The sequence below is a fragment of the Arvicanthis niloticus genome, chromosome 12 (genome assembly GCF_011762505.2).
Source record: "Arvicanthis niloticus isolate mArvNil1 chromosome 12, mArvNil1.pat.X, whole genome shotgun sequence".
NCBI lineage: Eukaryota > Metazoa > Chordata > Mammalia > Rodentia > Muridae > Arvicanthis > Arvicanthis niloticus.
The window spans coordinates 6,241,295-6,259,411 of record NC_047669.1 but is presented as its reverse complement, the minus strand read 5'-3'; the positions used below and the strand labels follow the sequence as shown (position 1 = coordinate 6,259,411).

The window sequence follows — 18,117 nt, the reverse complement described above, 5'->3', positions numbered from 1 at the left end:
ATGAAACCAAATACCACCTGGCAACCATTGAATTCATCATCTTGTAAATAGTCTAACCTTGTAACTTGTTAGAGTAGGAACTGGGTCCTACTGGACTTTTCATCTCTAGAGCTTAGAAATCCCCTGTGTGTTGTGAATGTTCAATATTATGATTAAATGGGCACCAAGAAAGCATTTATTCCTCTATATTCTCTTTTGCAGTTTCTGAAGATGTCTTTTACTTAGCATCTTATAAAGACAAGACGGGGTTTAGTGGAGGAGCAAGCTAATGAGAAAGCTATATTATAAAAAGAATTTGCTATTGGTTTACACACATGACACCTCCCGTGTGCCTATCACTGTGAGAAAACCTTATTCACTGACTATGGTAGAAATCTCAACCAAAAGTTTGCAATTGTATCTGTGTAGAACTCCTCTGGATGATGTCCCTTTATTGGTGTGGATTTCTCTACTTTTTAGTTGTTCTTAGACCTGCCACCTGCCTATTCTTCACAGGTATCCTGAGTGGTATTATAGCGTTTTCCCAAGCCTCGGGAGAGGCTTTTCTTTGAGAGAGGAGGTTTTCACTTCAAATTCCATCATGTTAGTAGACACTATGCTGCTGGGGTTGTCTGCTTCTTCTCAAATAGAGTTGCAGAGAATTTCTCCATCCATATAAGTAGCTGGATTTATTGGCATGAAACTGTTCATAAATTCTCCTCATCATCTATACTGTAATATTTTGGTTTAGAGAGACTGCTTCTAGACAGCATGGCAGGAACTATATGGGCTCTGAGTCCTGGAAGGAGGACATTACTTGAGGCCATTTTGGAGACTGGGTACTGAAATGATTTACATTATAAGAAGTCCACAGAAAGGCCTTGATTATCTTTCTTGCCCATCCATCCATCCATTGACTCATAGAAGACCGTGAGATTCATGTACTTACTGTTCCTGGTGCTGAGGATCCATTAAAGAAAAGGGGCTGTCCTTATAGTAAATTATAGTAAATTGCAAGGCTGTCCTTGAAGCATTGCCTACAGTATCAAATTCCTCACTGAACAAGGATGCCTCTTTATGTTGTAGGTGCCTTGGCTGTGGGGAGGGAAGGTTTGGGGACAGAAACTAGGCTGATGTTGGGAAGAATGGTACAGAGAAGCACAGTTTGTCTTTGGTTCCAACTCATTGTGTAATTACCTTCAAGTGTTGCCAAATTCTTTTCTCCTCTGGTTCCATCCCTACTCTATGGATTTTCTACTGTTTATGCTCTCAGGCTCTGAAACAAAGGTTCTCTTTCTCTGTGTTTCATGCACGCACGAATGCACGCACGTGCACTTGCACACACACACACACACACACACACACACACACACACACACACATACACACACGCACGCAAACATATCTTTAAGGCCACATTATGGCTATCTGTTGACATGATGCTTTATTTCTCTTAAGGAAGCTCCTCTTTGGACCTGAAGGCCTCCTGTCCCCTGCAGGGCCCCCTCTCCTAATAAAGCTTTTTGGAAGGGTGATGTGTGTCAGTTCCTTCCCATGGATTTGCCACCCTGTTCTTTCTTTTTTACATTATGATAATAGGTATTGAATAAATGTTAACTTTGACTTTGATTCAAGGAGTTCAGGTTCCAATGAAGTAGTCGAGAAGAGGCAGAAAATGCATTTAATAGTAAACAGACTCTTGTCTTACAAATGACAGGTAACATTTATTTAGTACCTATTATACAGTAGGCCCTGGGTCAACACATTCTATATATTATACCATTTAATACAACGAACCTACTGGGTAGTTAAGATCAAATAGCCATTATACAAATGATGAAATCATGGTCAAGGTGGTGAAATCATGTGGTCAACAATGGTGGAGGTGGAAATTGTGACCTGCTTTTTGTGGTTTCATGGCATGAGTTCTGCACTGTCTTGTTGTGCTTCCTCTGCCTACACATCCTCTCCTTGATTTCTAGATTATTTCAGAGCGCACCAAACCCAGGATGCATGAGTTCCAGTCTGAGGTGTTTATGATCATTGGTGGCTGTACAAAGGATGAACGGTTTGTGGCAGAGGTAACCTGCCTGGACCCCCTAAGGCGCAGTCGCCTGGAGGTGGCCAAGCTTCCACTGACAGAGCATGAGCTGGAGAGTGAGAATAAGAAGTGGGTGGAGTTTGCATGCGTGACATTAAAAAATGAGGTCTACATATCAGGTAAGCAGGAGGCTGGTCCTAAAGCAGTTTCCCAGTAGCAAGCATCCTTCCTTTTCCTAATTAGAAAACCAAGTAAGAATATCTGAGTTCACAGGGGTCTAGCTCTGTCTGGGTGAGGATATGGAACCAGGTGCTCAGGTGGTCTTATTCTGGAGAAAACATTATCACTTAATAAACACTGAAATATGAGCAACACTGTATTAAGATATATGAGGACAGACAGCTCTAACCCTCATGCAGGAGGAAAAGCGAAAGTAATGTTGGGTCTTGTTCAGTCTTCTACAGGCTTAGGACCTGGGTGTAGTGCTAGAGAAGAGAGATTTTTTTATCCTTCCACAAACATGACCTTTTCAATTTTCTTAGATGTTCTATAATGCACTTCTCCTGAAGTACTGAGGAATGTAATACTTTTTCATTACTAAGTTGTTGCTTAATCATTAACAATTATTTGTGCTTGTCTTCTCCTTAGACTTAAAGTTCCATGAGAGTTAACACTTTATCACAACTAACAAGGCAAATGTTTAATAAACATTTTTAAATGACACAGTCTCCACCACCTTTACTGTATAGTAGGTAAACCTGCACTTTAACAACACACAATCACAGCAAGGGAGGGTACATTATGAGGTTGAAGAAAACAGAGCTCAGAGATGTTCTAGAATGTAATGAAGGTTGTATTCTGGTGTTGGACAGCGTCACAATCCAGAGGCTAGGCCCAAGCCTTAGTCTCATTTAGATCAAAAGGAGGATGTAAAGACTTCCTTCCTTCTATGTATTTAGTGTTCTCCACAGGTTAACATCAGCTATTCTTTAGGTCTGTTTATAATATTGATTAGGCTATATATTTCATTTTATTATTCAAATGTTGTAGGATTTGAACAATACAGAGAATAGGAAATAAAATATAGAGGTCTTTCTGTTTCCCGTGTTTTAATTTTTTATAAAACATGTTTATATTCTGTTAGAATAAGCGATGTTATTTCTGACAAGTCCTAAAGTCCCACTTAATGAATGAACACAAGAGCATGTGGGAGTGGTGATATCAGGAGTCCATCGCTCAACTTAGGCATTCAGGGGCTCAGGTTCCTTCTGTCATCTCCCACACATGGCCTGGATGAGAAGACACATCTATAAAGTCTTAGCCTGAAAAGGCCACAAAGAGTTCACTAGGAAAAGCCAGCATTGTGCCCTTCTTTCCCAGAATAGATGTGGGATGTAGATTACTTATGTGTCCAGGAAAGTGATCAGAATTGATCTCGGCCCTTACACTGCACCTGTACTTGCTGTTTGTAATCTCCTTAAAAAATACTGTAGCAGAAATTTACATACACAGTAGTTTATGAATCTGTAGAAAGGCTCCTGGAAGTGGTCTTAAGGTAAGTGAATTGAGAGTTTACCAATTACTAAATAGTCCTTCACAAAGATTGCACATTTTGTAGCTTCCTCAATGCCCATTTTCTACATGCTTACTACCAGTTATTATCACCAATTATTTCTGATGTAATAGATTCAAATTTTTCATTTATGCTCTTGTATTTTTAGTGATGTTGAGTATATTTTTATATAAGTATTGGCTAGTTGTATTTATTTTAAAATATGTATGTTTATACCCTTTGGTTGTTTCTATATTGTTTTGTGTTTGTCTTTTGCTTATTATTTTTTTGCATCACTTGTTAAATATATTTTGCTTTGTGGTATAAATACTTTTTATCTAGATTGTCGTTGTATTTTCACTTTGATTTATATTTATACAACTGCTTTTTTTCCCTATGTGATTCTGAATTTCATGTCACATTCTCCAAATCACTGCATTAGTCTCTTATATTCTTGAATTAACTGCTTCTTCAAGTCACATTTGGAAGTCATTTTAAGTTTAAAATATTGATCTAACTTGTCTCCAAATGGACAATTGCTAAATAACATTTATTTAGTATTTTCTATATATTTGAGTTATTTTCTGTATTCATTTAAAATTGATCAGTTTAAGTAATCTTGTACTCACACTACCTTTATTTTATTATGCTGTCAGTATATTTTCATCTTTGGTAAAGGTAGCTTCTTTCCTCATTCTTCTTTTTCCAAAAGTTCTCTGGCAGCAGAAAGCTTGCCTGGCGTGTGCTCCATCGCTCATAGTGTACAAAGCTTTCCCCAGTGAATGTTAGGATTATCTTGTAGCTTCCCTAAGTGCTCATAAAAGAACAGAATACACAAATCTCTGAGTAAGATTGGACATCTATAGTTGCAGCTTTTCTCATCTGTGCAAGCAATATGCTTTACAAACTTACCAGGTGCTAAGTCCCTACATAAAACATAACAGTTGTTTTCTTTTAATAAAGATCTCATTGAAAGTTTTCATAGTGTTTTGTAATCTTCAGTACTTCCAAAAATGGGATCAATATTACAATGTCTTGAATAGAGGCCTTTGAAAGGTACAAAGCAAAGGCAGATAGATGCTCAGGGCATGTAAACACAACACTAAGAAAGGAAGTGCAGCTCTTTGCAATCTTAGGACTAAACCCAGAGGCACAGTCTGTGTACCAGGGAGCCAGGCTTGCCCATATTTATACTCAAGAAACCAATTAAAACAGCCAAATTAATAGCAAAAAGCAGAAAGGAGATTTGTTCAATGTGGCCATATTGGAAAGAAGAACATCATGTGACTTTCTTCCGGTTCATCTCTGGGAACCCAAATTGAAATTACAGGTTTTTGATTTGTTTTGTTGAGACAGCGTGTCACTATGTAGATCTGGCTGCCTTAGAACTCTCTGTATAGACCAGGTTGGCCTCAAGTCCATAGAGATTTCATGCTTCTGCCTCCAGAGTGCTGGGGTTAAAGACATAGCATCACCATACCTGGTGAGATTAAAATGTGAGTAGAGGGTAAAGGATATACACTTCCAAGCAGGCCTGGTCAAGGTGTGGTGCTGCCCATCACAAACCCATTCTTGCCTGGGCTTTTATTTTACCTGACATGGTGGTCTAAGAACTTGTTAGAACTCTGTGAAATTTCTTTCTGGCAGACAAGTTCTTGATCTGGCTGGTTAAACACTCAGCTTTTTTTTTTTTTTTTTTTAATTTTTTTTTTAATTTTTTATTTTGTTATTTTTTTGCTCCTAAGATGAGATTCTTGAAGAAATTCTCATTTCTTGTGGTCTATGGTTTTCTTCCAGTAGTAAGGTAGACTGAGGGACACAGCATCTCTTCAGATTATCTTCATCCTGGAATGCTGGTTACATCCTTATAACAGGAGTTCGAGGCCAGCCTGGTCTACAGAGTGAGTTCCAGGACAGCCAGACAGCCAGGGCTACACAGAGAACACCCCCACCCCCCGCGCCCCCAACATGAAAAAAAAAAAAAAAAAAAGGACAAGTTGTACTCCTGCCTCGGGGGTGCAGAAATGGGTTCTGTTGCTTTGCCAGCTAAAGAAATAAAAAAGAAGTGCTGCTAGAAATTGTAGGGAGCCCCAGAAGAGCCACCAGACTGGCACCAGGAGGTCAGTGTTCTCTATTTGGGATCCTTGGCCTTATTGATAAAAAAATTTTAAGAACAGACTCAAATGAAAGCTAAAGACAGTTTATTGGAGTTTACAAGAATCCTCAGGGCAGCAGGAACTCTCACTGTTCCCTGGAGCGGAGGAGAGAAGAACAAAAGCCATGCTTCCAGGCCAGTAGGGGAGCTTTAGAAACAGTACAGAGTCTCACAGTGTTGGTTAGGGAGCCTAAAGCTTCAGGCAACATCTGAAAGAAAAAGACAAAAGAACAAGAAGTAGTTGGGCCTCAGGAAGACAGGCAGATGCAGCCCCATCTAATGGGGCTTAAGGGGCTGCCTGACTCTAGGAAGGCACTGGGGTGGGAATTCTGGAAAGGAAAAAGCACATTGTCTTAAGGTAGAACTGCCTTCCTGGGAGTATCCCCTGGCTAGATTCCTGAACTGCTCCACTGGATTAACCCTTGAGAAGAGGCAAAGGCTTGTCTCTATCTAGAGTTGGATTCCACTCTTTATCCAATGTACTCTTTTATATAGATTGAAGACAAACTCAAATAATTTTTAAGATCTCTCAACAATTTCTTCTAAAATGTTACCTCCTTTTATTTTATTTTATTATTTTATAAATAAGTACACTTAGAACATAAGCTACCTTCTAACTTCCTGGCTGTCAAATCTCTACAACCCTGCCCAGTCGTTTGGGGGCACAAACCTTAGATCAGTAGGCTCCCACCCACCAAAAGGCTGACCTCACTGAAGCCTCCCCTGGATCCTCTCAGTTTGCTCTCCATCCTGAGCTGTGTGGGTGCCGCTCATCATCCCAGCCATCGTGGCACAGCTCCTACCCATGCCAGCTGCCCTGGTGTCTTATTCTTTTGAGTTTTTGTCCCTCCTATCAGACCTTATCTCCCCTTAGCTGAGACTCACCTGAAAATTTAGTACTTTTAAAGTTTGGGAAATGCTGGGGGAAACTGTATTTTGAGACATCTAGTTGGAGCTTTTAAACTCATTGTATCTCTTGTAGGTGGCAAAGAAACACAGCACGAGGTTTGGAAATATAATTCCTCAATCAACAAATGGATTCAGATTGAATATTTAAACATAGGCCGCTGGAGGCATAAGATGGTCGTGTTGGGTGGCAAAGTCTATGTACTTGGGGGCTTTGATGGCTTACAAAGGATCAACAATGTGGAGACTTACGATCCCTTCCACAACTGCTGGTCAGAGGTATGGGAGATTGTTTCTGTAAGTGATTTCAAAGCTTAAACAACAGCAATATCAACAAAAGTACTGCCTGTGGTGAAGACAGGCTTTTTACCACTTTGCTCCCTCAGGTGCTTTTATCTTCTCTGTTCCTAATAGCCATGGCATCAACATTGCTAATCCAGTAAGAACACCCTTCCTGGTGGAAGGGCTCTGTATGGGCATTGTTCTGTGCTAGCCAGAGTCTCCGCTACAGAGGGAAGACTGGGCCTGTCCCTAAGATGGTTAGCTCTGTTAGTGGCATATCCTGGCCCAGAGTCTGTCTCCTCAGATGCCTTCTGTCCTGTTCCTCTTCATACTAGAAACCTCAGGATCCATTTCCTGCATCTTGTGCACCCAAAGTCATTTGGTTACAGTTAGAGGTCAGCAATATTGATTTTCTCATTAATGATGAGCCATTTACAAGCCTTGGTGCAAGTCTCAGCAAAGCCACCACTGGTTAAAAACTGCCCCAGGACAAGGAAGACAACCTTAGCTCCAGTGCTTCCAGATCATTCTCAAGTGCAGATTTTCTTTCTTACTATCAGACCATGTTCCAGCTCCATAAAATTTGAAACGTGGTCACTGTGGGCCCAAGGAAAAGTTTATCATCACATTGCCAGGCAATCCAGCTGAGGCCTGTGAACCTGTGGGGGTTGGGCCTAAGCAAGATCTTCTCTCATCAAATCCCATCACTTAGTCCTCAAAACTGAAAGGTTATGCAAATTGACAAGAGATTCTTGGAGGTCTCCTTTAGTGTCCTTGGGATCACAAACTTCAGAAACACAGATCTGCCTTTATCCCCAAATCAGTGTTTCCTCAGATTATGAGTATCTGTATATGTGCATAACTTGAAACCATTGTTGGCACCTCATATTCAGTCACCATTGAATGGATATGAATATGCTGGCTTCATGTATATAGACATTTAGTCTTCCCTGGATTCCTCTTTCCATGGACTCCAGGATAAGCAAGCCGAAACAATCAATACACAGCTTGCTCTAGGCTGCCTAGATCCTAAGGAGATGGTGGGCTTTGTTTTTCTCTGCATTTGTAGGAGGAGCCATGGGCTTAGTCATTTAGTCAAAGCATGCCCAAGTATGTGTTCTGTGAGTTTCTCCAGCAATCTGAGCAGCACACTGACTTCTTGTGCCCTCTGCCTCTGCAGGCTGCACCCCTCCTTGTCCATGTCAGTTCCTTTGCAGCCACCAGCCACAAGAAGAAGTTGTATGTCATTGGAGGAGGACCCAATGGAAAGCTGGCCACAGACAAGACTCAGTGTTATGATCCTTCAACCAATAAATGGGTTTTGAAGTCAGCCATGCCAGTAGAGGCTAAATGCATCAATGCAGTGAGTTTCCAGGATCATATCTATGTTGTTGGTGAGTCAGGATGACTTCTTACTTATCTGTAGCCCCCTACCCACATGGCCACCTGGGAGACCAGCTATTATCCTCTTGAGAACGACTGAGTGATATGGATGGGGATGAAAAGGGAGAGAAGATGGTTTTGGCCTAGGCCTTGGTGGAATTTCCCTGGAAGTTCTGGAGATAGAAACAGCCATACAAAGCACAGATACTGTAGTTCAGAGGAGGAGGCCAGAAGTCACTGCAAGAGTCAAGTTGTATTGCAAAGGTAGCAAATACACAGAAACTGAAACACGCAGTGTAGTAACATGTGCTCAGCAATAGGAAACATTTGTATGTGCTAGTTTGTGATCAGGGGAATGTTCCTCTCCTGCTTGGTTTTAGGGACCTGAAAAACAATGTACTTAGTTGAGAGGAAGCCTGGCCAGCCAGACTACAGTTGGCATGTAATTGTTAAAGATGGTAATTATCAGTCCTGACCATTCCTTATAGGATTACCAGAGAGCCTTTTTATAAAAATGCAATAACTATGCCTTACATCAGTTATCTGAAATGAGAGGAGGAAGAAGGGTGTCTGGGACTAGTACAACTGTAATTTAAAAAATTCCAGCTGATTTGAATGTTCAGCTGCACCAGGGAACTACCGAAGTGCTGGAATATAACCAGTGACTAGTTGGGGCTAAGTAGACAAGGAAGAAGGAGGAAGAACACTGAAATCCATTAAGGGAAACAGCTCTCCCTTGCTTCAGGTTTTGTTTGTGATCAGGATCCTGAAGGTTTCAAAGGTCCAGTATGAAGACAGGTGACCCAGGTTGGTGTCTTAGATCATACTTAATCTATAAAGAGATGCCATTCCTAGCTAATGCCAGGTTGAGGACTTTTATGAACCTGGTGCATGGTCCTTTCGTTACTTTGTAACCACTGTGATTCTAGTGCTTATGTTTACAGATGATCAGAAAGTAGCTATGCTGAGGTACCTGGCATTCTCCCAGGGAACCAGTCTTAGGGAACATTTTGTAGCAGTGCTAAGTCACGTGTCTTTTAGACTCAGATTCCCAGTGGATCAGAATTTAAAGGGGATGAAGTTTCTTTAGGTTAGTAGCCTGGGGATCCACTCTGGCTTTCTAGCAAGAAAGCTATCAGTCTACTGTTTCTTTGGTTAGATGATAGATTTAGCTTAATCAGAAGTATAATTCTTGTGATTAATGGGAAAAGACACAGAAAGATGCCCAGCATGAATGTTCTTTCTTCACAGGTGGTGCCATGAGAGCACTCTATGCCTATAGCCCTCTGGAAGACAGCTGGTGTCTGGTGACACAGCTCAGCCATGAGCGAGCCAGCTGTGGCATTGCACCCTGCAACAACAGGCTATATATCACTGGTGGACGGGACGAGAAGAATGAGGTCATTGCTACTGTGCTCTGCTGGGACCCCGAGGCTCAGAAGCTGACTGAGGAATGTGTGCTGCCACGAGGAGTGTCACATCATGGCAGTGTCACCATCAGGAAGTCATATACTCACATCCGGAGGGTTGTCCCTGGAGCAGTGTCTGTGTGACTGCAAGGGAAACAGGGGTGCCCCTGGATTCTCTGAGCACTGATTCTGTACCCTAGCTTGCTCATGTCATCCCTTATGAGTCGTAGGCTTGGCTTGGGCTTAAGGTTCATCATGGGGCATCTAGGAAGATAATGCTTTGGGATATGTGAGACCAGCCAGGAATGCTTGTGTGAACTACCTCAGGATGAAGGGTAATGTTTAACATTCCATACATGCCTGCTTACCCTGGCCTGTGCCAGGCGCTTATCCATTGTAATTTACTTAACTATGGTGATGGCCTGCTGCCAGATAGTATCATGCCTGTCTGAGAGGCAGGGAAAAGGAGTTTCAGACAGGCCAATTTTCACTGGGTCTCTCAGGAAGCAAGAAGTTAAGCCAGAATAAACCCAAGTTTTTCCATGTCAGTCAGTGTGTCTCCTACCACACTTCTTAACTCAGATAGGAAAACAGAAAGCCAACCCCAAACTTGGCTGGTGTCTCTTTCTGGCAAGTTTGCTAAAGATAAGGGAATAAAGGTATTTCTCTGTGATGTCTCCCTTTTATTCTTTGTACATAAACCACAGGAGGACCCTGGGCTTGGAGGTTTTCAGGCCACTTTGTGTAAAGAGCATTTCCTATGCTCTCCCACTGGACAGGTCTGGTGTCTGGGCAGGCCCATATGTTTTGAAAGAGGTGAAAGTTGTGTCCTGTTTCCCCCTACATCTTAACTGTTGCTCTTGATCGTGCCATTTTGAACTAGAACTCTTACTGCCATTTACTGGCTGCAGGTGGCTGCATGGATACAGCACCTGCTGTAAAAGAATGGAGACCAGTGTTAGGCGCCCTAGAATCCATATGAGCAGGCATGGTAGCTGCCTGCAGTCCCAGTACGTGGGAAGCAGAGACCGGGGTTCCCCAGGGTAAGCTGAGCAAGTCAGAGTTGATGACTTCAGATTGTCCCTGACTCAGTAAATGAAAATGGACAGTCATAGCTGGAGAGTGTGGGTCCAGCAGTGTAAAAGTGGAGAATGACTGAAGAACCCATTTGGCATCAGCTTTGGATCTTCAGAGTTGTGAACACATAAATATACCCATGCCACATACACATTTAAAAATAACAGAATTAAAAGTTAAAATGAAAATGCTTTTGTTAAGTATTACTTTTTCTCAGTGGTTTCATATCCTGGCCTCTCAGTGTACAGCCTCTGTTTTAGTTTTACTTTTGTGATCTCCCGAGCCCCTCCAACCTCCAGACATACATTTACTACGGGATTTATCTCACCCTCGTGATACCTGCAGAAGAATCCACCCCAATTCAAACCCTAGACTCTACCATTTTCTACATACTGGATGGCTGCCATGGACTAGCAACTGCCTCCTGTAAAAAGGGTATAACTACCTTTTATGAATGGTAGACACATTTTCAGGAGGGGTTGAGGTTTTCCCAACTACTTACAAAAGGGTCACTACTGTGTCTTATATCTTGGTCTCAAAATTTATTCCTTTAATGCAGTTTCCCATCTTCCCAATGAGACAGTTGCCTTCAGACACATCCACGACCACCCAAGGAGTTGTTACCTTCTTCTAGGTTTCCTGAAGATTTCATATCCCATGTCCCAATTGTCAGAGAAAGTAGAAATGGCTCACTGAACCCTCAAAGAAACTCTCACCAAACTAACTCTAAAGTAAACCAAGAATGGTCCAAGTTCTAATGCCTTGCACATCTAAAACTTGAGGCTCTCCCTGTAAGCCCTCCTACCTCATCTCCTTTGGTCTTATGTATGGCAGCCTTTAGTCCCCCCTGCATAACCCCCCCACCCCACTCTGATTCCTTTGTCCCTTGCCAGCAGTCTCCTTTTCTTCCTAAGGACTCAGCTCTTGCCCTTTTCTCGATCTGAGCGATGCCCCAGTCCCATCCACCCTAGAGACTGGGGATCTAAGGTGTCTCTGTGTCTTAGTTAGGGTTACAATTGCTGTATGAAACACTATGACCAAACCAACTTGGGGAGGAAGGAGTTTATTTTACTTACAGCTTCATATAACAGTTCATCATCAAAGCAGCGAGGACGGGAACTCAAGTGGGGCGGGAACCCGGAGGCAGGAGCTGATGCAGGGGCCATGGAGGAGTGCTGCTTACTGGCTTGCTTCTCATCGATCGATCGCTCAGCCTGCTCCAGGGGTATCCAAACCAAAATGGGCTTGGCTCTCCCACATCAATCCCTGACTTAAAAAATGCTCTGCAGGTTTGCTTGCAGCCCAATCTTATGGAGGTATTTTCTCAACTGAGGCTCCCTCCTCTCAGACAGCACTAGCTTGAGTCAAATTGTCATAAAACTAGGCAGCATAGTCTCTATTCCTAATTCTCAGGACCTCTCTTTCGAATGAACTGATTCCCTTAAGATAGTGGTTCCTACACAAGTTGCCTCTAATCTTGATGGCCTCTCCTCATGCATTCACCTATGGTGTTCCCAAAGGATTTGAAACCTTTTTTTCAACAATACTATACTTACTGGACCTGCCTTCTCTGTATTTGAACAGTAATGTTCTAACATCAGCTCTGCTGATGGCTCTAAATCTACAGTAGCCCTATTCATTCCTGGTACATCTACAAGGAGTCTAATGGCCGATCACCTGTCTGTCACACTTGTGGACTTTCTAAACATCGTGAAGAAGCTAAGGCTGCAAGGAACCTCCATTATTTTCACCCTAGATCAGATACAATTTTTATATTTTTATTACTGTTCTATCTATCTATCTATCTATCTATCTATCTATCTATCTATCTATCTATCTACCTATCATCTATCTATATTAGCAGAGGACCTAGTGCAGACCTGTGCATGCTGCTTCAGTCTCCATGAGTTCATATAAGCTTTGCTCAGTTGTTTAAGAAGGGGTTTTTTCCCTGTTGTCCTTTACCACTTCTGCCTCCTCTTCCATGGGTACCCTGAGCTCTGAGGAAGAGGATTTGATGCAGACATCCCATTTAGAGCTGTGTGTTCCAAGATCTGTTTATGTAATGTTTTGCTATGACTCTGTGCATCTACTGTAGGAGGAAGCCTCTTTGATGGTGGCTACATAAGGCCCTCATCTATAAGCAGACAAGAATATCATTAAGGATCATTTTATTGTTACTTTCTTTTTGGCCAGTAATATTTGGTTTTACTTTAGGTCTCTGGGATATCTAGACTCTGTTTCTTGGTCATTCAAGAGATGTGGGTTCCACTTCATTTCATGGAGTGGGCCTTAAGTCCAATCAGCCATCAGTTGGTTGCTCCTAAAAGGTTTGTGCCACCATTGCCCTAGCATATTTTGCAGGCAGGACAGATTGTAGATCAAAGGTTTTATGGCTTGATTGGTTTACTTTTCTTTTCTGGTAGCCTTCAGAGTACCTTTCTATGACATAGACACAAGAACATATGATGAAGATTCCACGCAGGCATCAACTCTACCTTTCAGTGTTCAGTGAGTTGGGAGAGTGTTATGTTCAGCAGTGGGAACTTGCTGACAGTTTGTGGAGAGCAACCTATTGCCTTGGGGATAACCTGGGCTTTTAGAGGGTTTCATGGGACCCTTTGGCCAACAACTCAACTGGATAAAATCAGTAGGCAGAACCAGGGCCAACAGGAACACCAGGAAGGGTTCTCAGCTGTGCGTCTCTCATCGAAGCAAGGATTAGCAAAGATGTGAGATGATCAAGCGTTGCACAGCTAGCTCTAAAAGCAAGCCAAGCTCAGCCTCCATCACTACCCATTGAGTTCTATTTATATTCTTTCCAAACATAAAATGTTCTCCACCGGTCTTCCTTCAGCATGTGCGTCTGTATCAGCTGACATCATTCTGCTAATTGGCCCAAGTCTGCTAAAGCGGCAAGAAGCCAAATCACCACCAGAAGGTTTTAGAGCATTTCTCTCTATGGGGTCCCGACAAATGCAGCTCAACTATGCAATGAAAGGCAGCCCAATACATGTGTGTTGTTAGTGAAGAATCCTTCATTATTTGTCCTTTCACATGCTTGCTTTAGCAGAACATCCTTTCCTACTTGGGTCTGCTTCAGCAAACACATGAGTCTGCCTTAGTCTTTCACCTGTGTCTCCTTCAGGAAAACAGTTCTTTACATGTTTGCCTCAACAAACACCTTCCAATACAACTGTCTGACTTTCCAAAAAATCCTTAAGTTCCACTTCACCTTATCCTTTCATTTTTGTCCCCTCTACCTAGCTCCAGTCCCTTCATAAAATCTATTCTATTTTTCCTTCCCAGGGATATCCATGCATTCTGCTACCCTTCCATTCCCAGTCCCTTTCTCTATGCTTATTCTTTCTGGGCCTACAGATTGTAGCTTATTTATCATTCGTTTAATGGCTAACATACAGATATATAAGTGAATAGACAACATATTTATGACATCTTTCTGAGTTTGGGTTACCTCTCTCAGGATAAATTTTTTTTTCTGTTTCCATTCATTTGCCTGCAAATTACATGATGTCATTTTTAAGAGCTGAGTAATATTTCATTATGCAAATGTTTCATGTCTTTTAAATCCATTCTTTTTGGTTGAAAGACATCTATGTTATTTCCAGTTTCTGGCTATTAAAAATAGAGTAGCAATGATCATATCTGAGCAAGTGTCTCTGTGGTAGGATGAAGCATCCTTTGGGTATATACCTAAGAGCAGTATACCTATATCTTGAGGTGAATGAATTTCCATCTTTCTGAGATACTGCCATACTGATTGGATTCCATAGTAGTTGTACCAGTTTGTGCTCTGAACAGCAATGGAGGAGTGTCCCTCTTTCTCCACATCTTGCATCTTTGGGATGAAGAATCATGGTGGATGATTCTTTTGGTGTGTTCTTGGATTTCATTTGCCAGAAATTTATTATTTCTGCATCTATGTCCATAAAGATTTTTTTTCTGAGGTCTCTGAATAAATTGGGAAATGTTCCTTCTGTTTTATTTTGTGGAATAATTTGAGAAGTATTGGGATTAACTTTCTTTGAAGGTCTAGTAAAATTCTGCACTAAAACTATATGGCCCTGGGCTCTTTTTGGGGGCGAGGGAAGACTTTTAATGACTGTTTTTATTTCTCTGGTGGTTATAGGTCAGTTTAAATTGCTTATCTGATCTTAATTTACTTTGATGAGTGGTCAGATACAGTTCTTTGCATTGGCTCTCTGTTTTCGCCCATTCTCTACCCACTTGTTGTTTCTGCTGGCTTACTGTGGTGCAGCACTCTGCACCCCGAATGACTGGAACTGGAAGAAAAATAAAACTTCTAACATTTCTTTTACCTTGCTAATATTACAATCCTTGGCTTCATATACTGCTACATTTGCTCTGTCAGGGTTTCCCTCTGCTTCTAACTTTTTCACAGCAAATGCTTTGTGACACTCAACTAAGAGCACAGAGGGAGCACCTAGAGGCAAGTGTGGACAGTCAGTGGCTCCCCTTGTAGGTGGTGTACTGCCTGTCTGCTTTCAAGATGCAACCACAGTCTCACCCAATTTAAAATATCTTTTCATTGGCCACATCCTTCTATTTTTCCCTCTTCTTGTCTCAGTTATGATTTTTTTCTATGGACTATATTCTTACCTCTCCTCTTAATCTCTTTCTAGAGAGCATTGGATAGCCCTCTTAAACCAAACACACCATATCCTAAAGGTGTTCTATTTCACTTACTTATCCAATGGCTGGGTTTGTCTACCCACTAAAATCCTGGACTTTCCCTGATCCATCATCACTCTTTATCCACATCCCCCCTACATTTTTACATAATGACTGATTCCTTCCAAGGTCCTATACCCATAACAGACCTCTGAGATCCCTTTGCTTTTTTGACTCCTCCCCATTCCCTTTTTAGAACATCTAACTGCAAGCTATCACTCTCTTCCTACATATTAACTCGACCTTTATCCTTTCCTCTTAGATCTGACTCACCTCTGACAAATACACCACCACTGCTCATGGCCACGGGCCTTGTCTAGTCAGGAAGATGGCGGATGGTTAAGAACAAACAAGATTTAAAATATTACCTCAACAGAACCCAAGCTATTTTCAGCTTTTTAATGATTATGTAGATACTGACCTCCCCAGAAATACCAAATTCTCTGCCCCCTAGGACACCAAGATAATAAATACAATGCCCTTCTTAGAGTCTCTGCATGTCCTACAATGTCTCCCTCATGACTCTTACCTGTCCATGTATGACAACCTTGAGCCATTGTCAGACCTCACCCACTGCTCCCTGAATACACTGTCTTGCTACGGAACCTCAAATTATTGAGTGCTATCCATTTCTGACTCCTTTACCAGTGTACCCCAGAGTTTAACTTTTCACTCTATTCATTTACAGCTAAAGTCCATCCACAACCAAGACCTCCCACTCCCAACCCCTTCAAGCTGCACACTGTCAAAAGAACATCATGTCTGACAAGATGAAATTACTGTCCAAACACATTGGTCTGCCAGAAGTAAGATCTTTCCCACCTCTTTACATTCTCCACTTGATTCTTTCTCAACTCTCAAGAAGCAAGGAGGAAGAGAAACTCTTCCTTTTCTTTGTGGCTCAGATAGCTACATATGTTTGCCAGACAATTTGTCAGTAATCTACACCCTAGTCTTTCAATCATACCCTGACATAAAGGTTCTCACAACCAGACAGCTTCTATTTTCCCAACAATGTCTGTTAAATCTACACTTTCAATCAAGGAGAATACTGCCCCTCCTTCTTATTCTGGTTGTGTTAGGCATCTCATCCTCCTTGGGGATAAGCATAGCAGGGATACTATTTACCTCCACTTACTATTTTCAACAACTACTAAAGGCACTTTCCAATGCCCTAGCTGATATAGCAGCCACTATCAATACTTTCTCAAACCAGTTTCCCTTAAATAAGTCATTCTCCAAAATAAGAGCGCCATAGATCTAATGAAAGAAAAAGGGGGCTGGGCACATGCTTCTTTCTTCAAGAGGACTGCAGCTTCTACATCAACCAATCAAGAATCATCTGAGACACCACAAAACCTCCAAGTCTAACCATAGAAATTACACAAAACACAGGAAGGCTGGCTCACAGAAGGACAATGGCTACCTTGGGTAAGACCCCTACTGGGTCCCTTACCCTGCATTTCCCTTTAATTCCTGAAGGCAGACCTTAAAACTCCAACTCTGCCTTCACTTTTCCTGAAGCAAACAGATGAATACAGTGTCCTTTTCCTTTTTATACTGTCAGGGTCAGGAATAAAGGGCTGTGACCTGTCCTCCCTGAAGGTTTCTGGGAGGAAGAAAAGGGAAATCTGTAAGTTGAATGTTGATTCTGTTCCCTGAAGAATCTCATGATACTTCCAAGTGCCTCCCTGCCTTACATTTCTTTCCTCTACAATGACAATCCCAAATGACAACAAGAGCTTAAAGTCTGGAGTCTTATCTTAATAGATTCAAATTAAAAAATGAGATGCCACTGTGACACAGCCTAAGAGGGCAAAAAGCCAGCCTGAGAACTGTCCTACCTACTTTACTTAAGGCTAAACTTTCATCCCCAAGGGATAAAGGATTCTAGTCAGATTGAAATAATAGGTTCTTTCCATTCTCAAGATTGAATTAATTATACTCCATGCTTTATTTTTTTTCCTGGTCTATTATATCTTAACTGATGTGTTTTATAAAACCAAGGATATGTTCTATTAGAGCATGGTATGGTGCGATGGGAGAGGGTGTCTCAGTGGGCTCATGCTGAGGCATCCCTCCCTTCATGAGGTACCAGCCACATGACAGGTCTAGTATAGAATTTTATTTTCCAAATAGTTTATTTGGAGGCATGGAAAGGGGAGTTAAGAAGAGAGTAGAGGTAGAGAAAGAGAGGGGGAGAGAGAGAGAGAGAAAGAGAGAGAGAGAGAGAGAGAGAGAGAGAGAGAGAGAGAGAGAGAAAGGCCAGCCAGGCATATGTGGAGAGAGACTGGGGAGGAGGAAGGGGAGGGGGAGAGAAGGAGGTCAGAAAGAGAAAATAATCAGAATCAGAGTCAGAGAGACCAAACAGTCTCTTTTATAGCAAGTCAGGCCTACCTGGTTGTTGCTAGGTAACTGTTGGGTGGGGTATAGAAGGAATGCCAACACTAACTGCTTTTGAAGCAAATGGGTCAACAAAGATAGTGAAAGCAGCCTTCCTGAGATGGTGGCTTTTTGTTCTCAGAAGACTGTAAAGAGAAGGCTTGAGGGCCTTCTGAGTATCTAAAGAGGACCAATAGGTGAAACAGGAGGACACAGAGCCGTATAAAACGCCCACAAC

General features: G+C 41.9%; 1 protein-coding gene across 4 annotated transcripts in view; it reads left to right on the top strand.

Annotated features, from left to right (window-relative positions):
* Window positions 1-10,639, top strand: part of Klhl6 (kelch like family member 6) — a 33,829-nt gene extending 23,190 nt beyond the window's left edge. For all 4 annotated transcript variants that reach the window (XM_076942657.1, XM_034515507.2, XM_076942659.1 and 1 more), the window contains 4 exons: window positions 1,962-2,199; window positions 6,710-6,912; window positions 8,096-8,309; window positions 9,550-10,639. In XM_076942657.1, coding sequence (XP_076798772.1) covers window positions 1,962-2,199; window positions 6,710-6,912; window positions 8,096-8,309; window positions 9,550-9,851 — 957 coding nt within the window. In that variant the 3' untranslated portion in view covers window positions 9,852-10,639. The remainder of the gene's footprint in view (window positions 1-1,961; window positions 2,200-6,709; window positions 6,913-8,095; window positions 8,310-9,549) is intronic.
* Window positions 10,640-18,117: the final 7,478 nt, after the last annotated feature.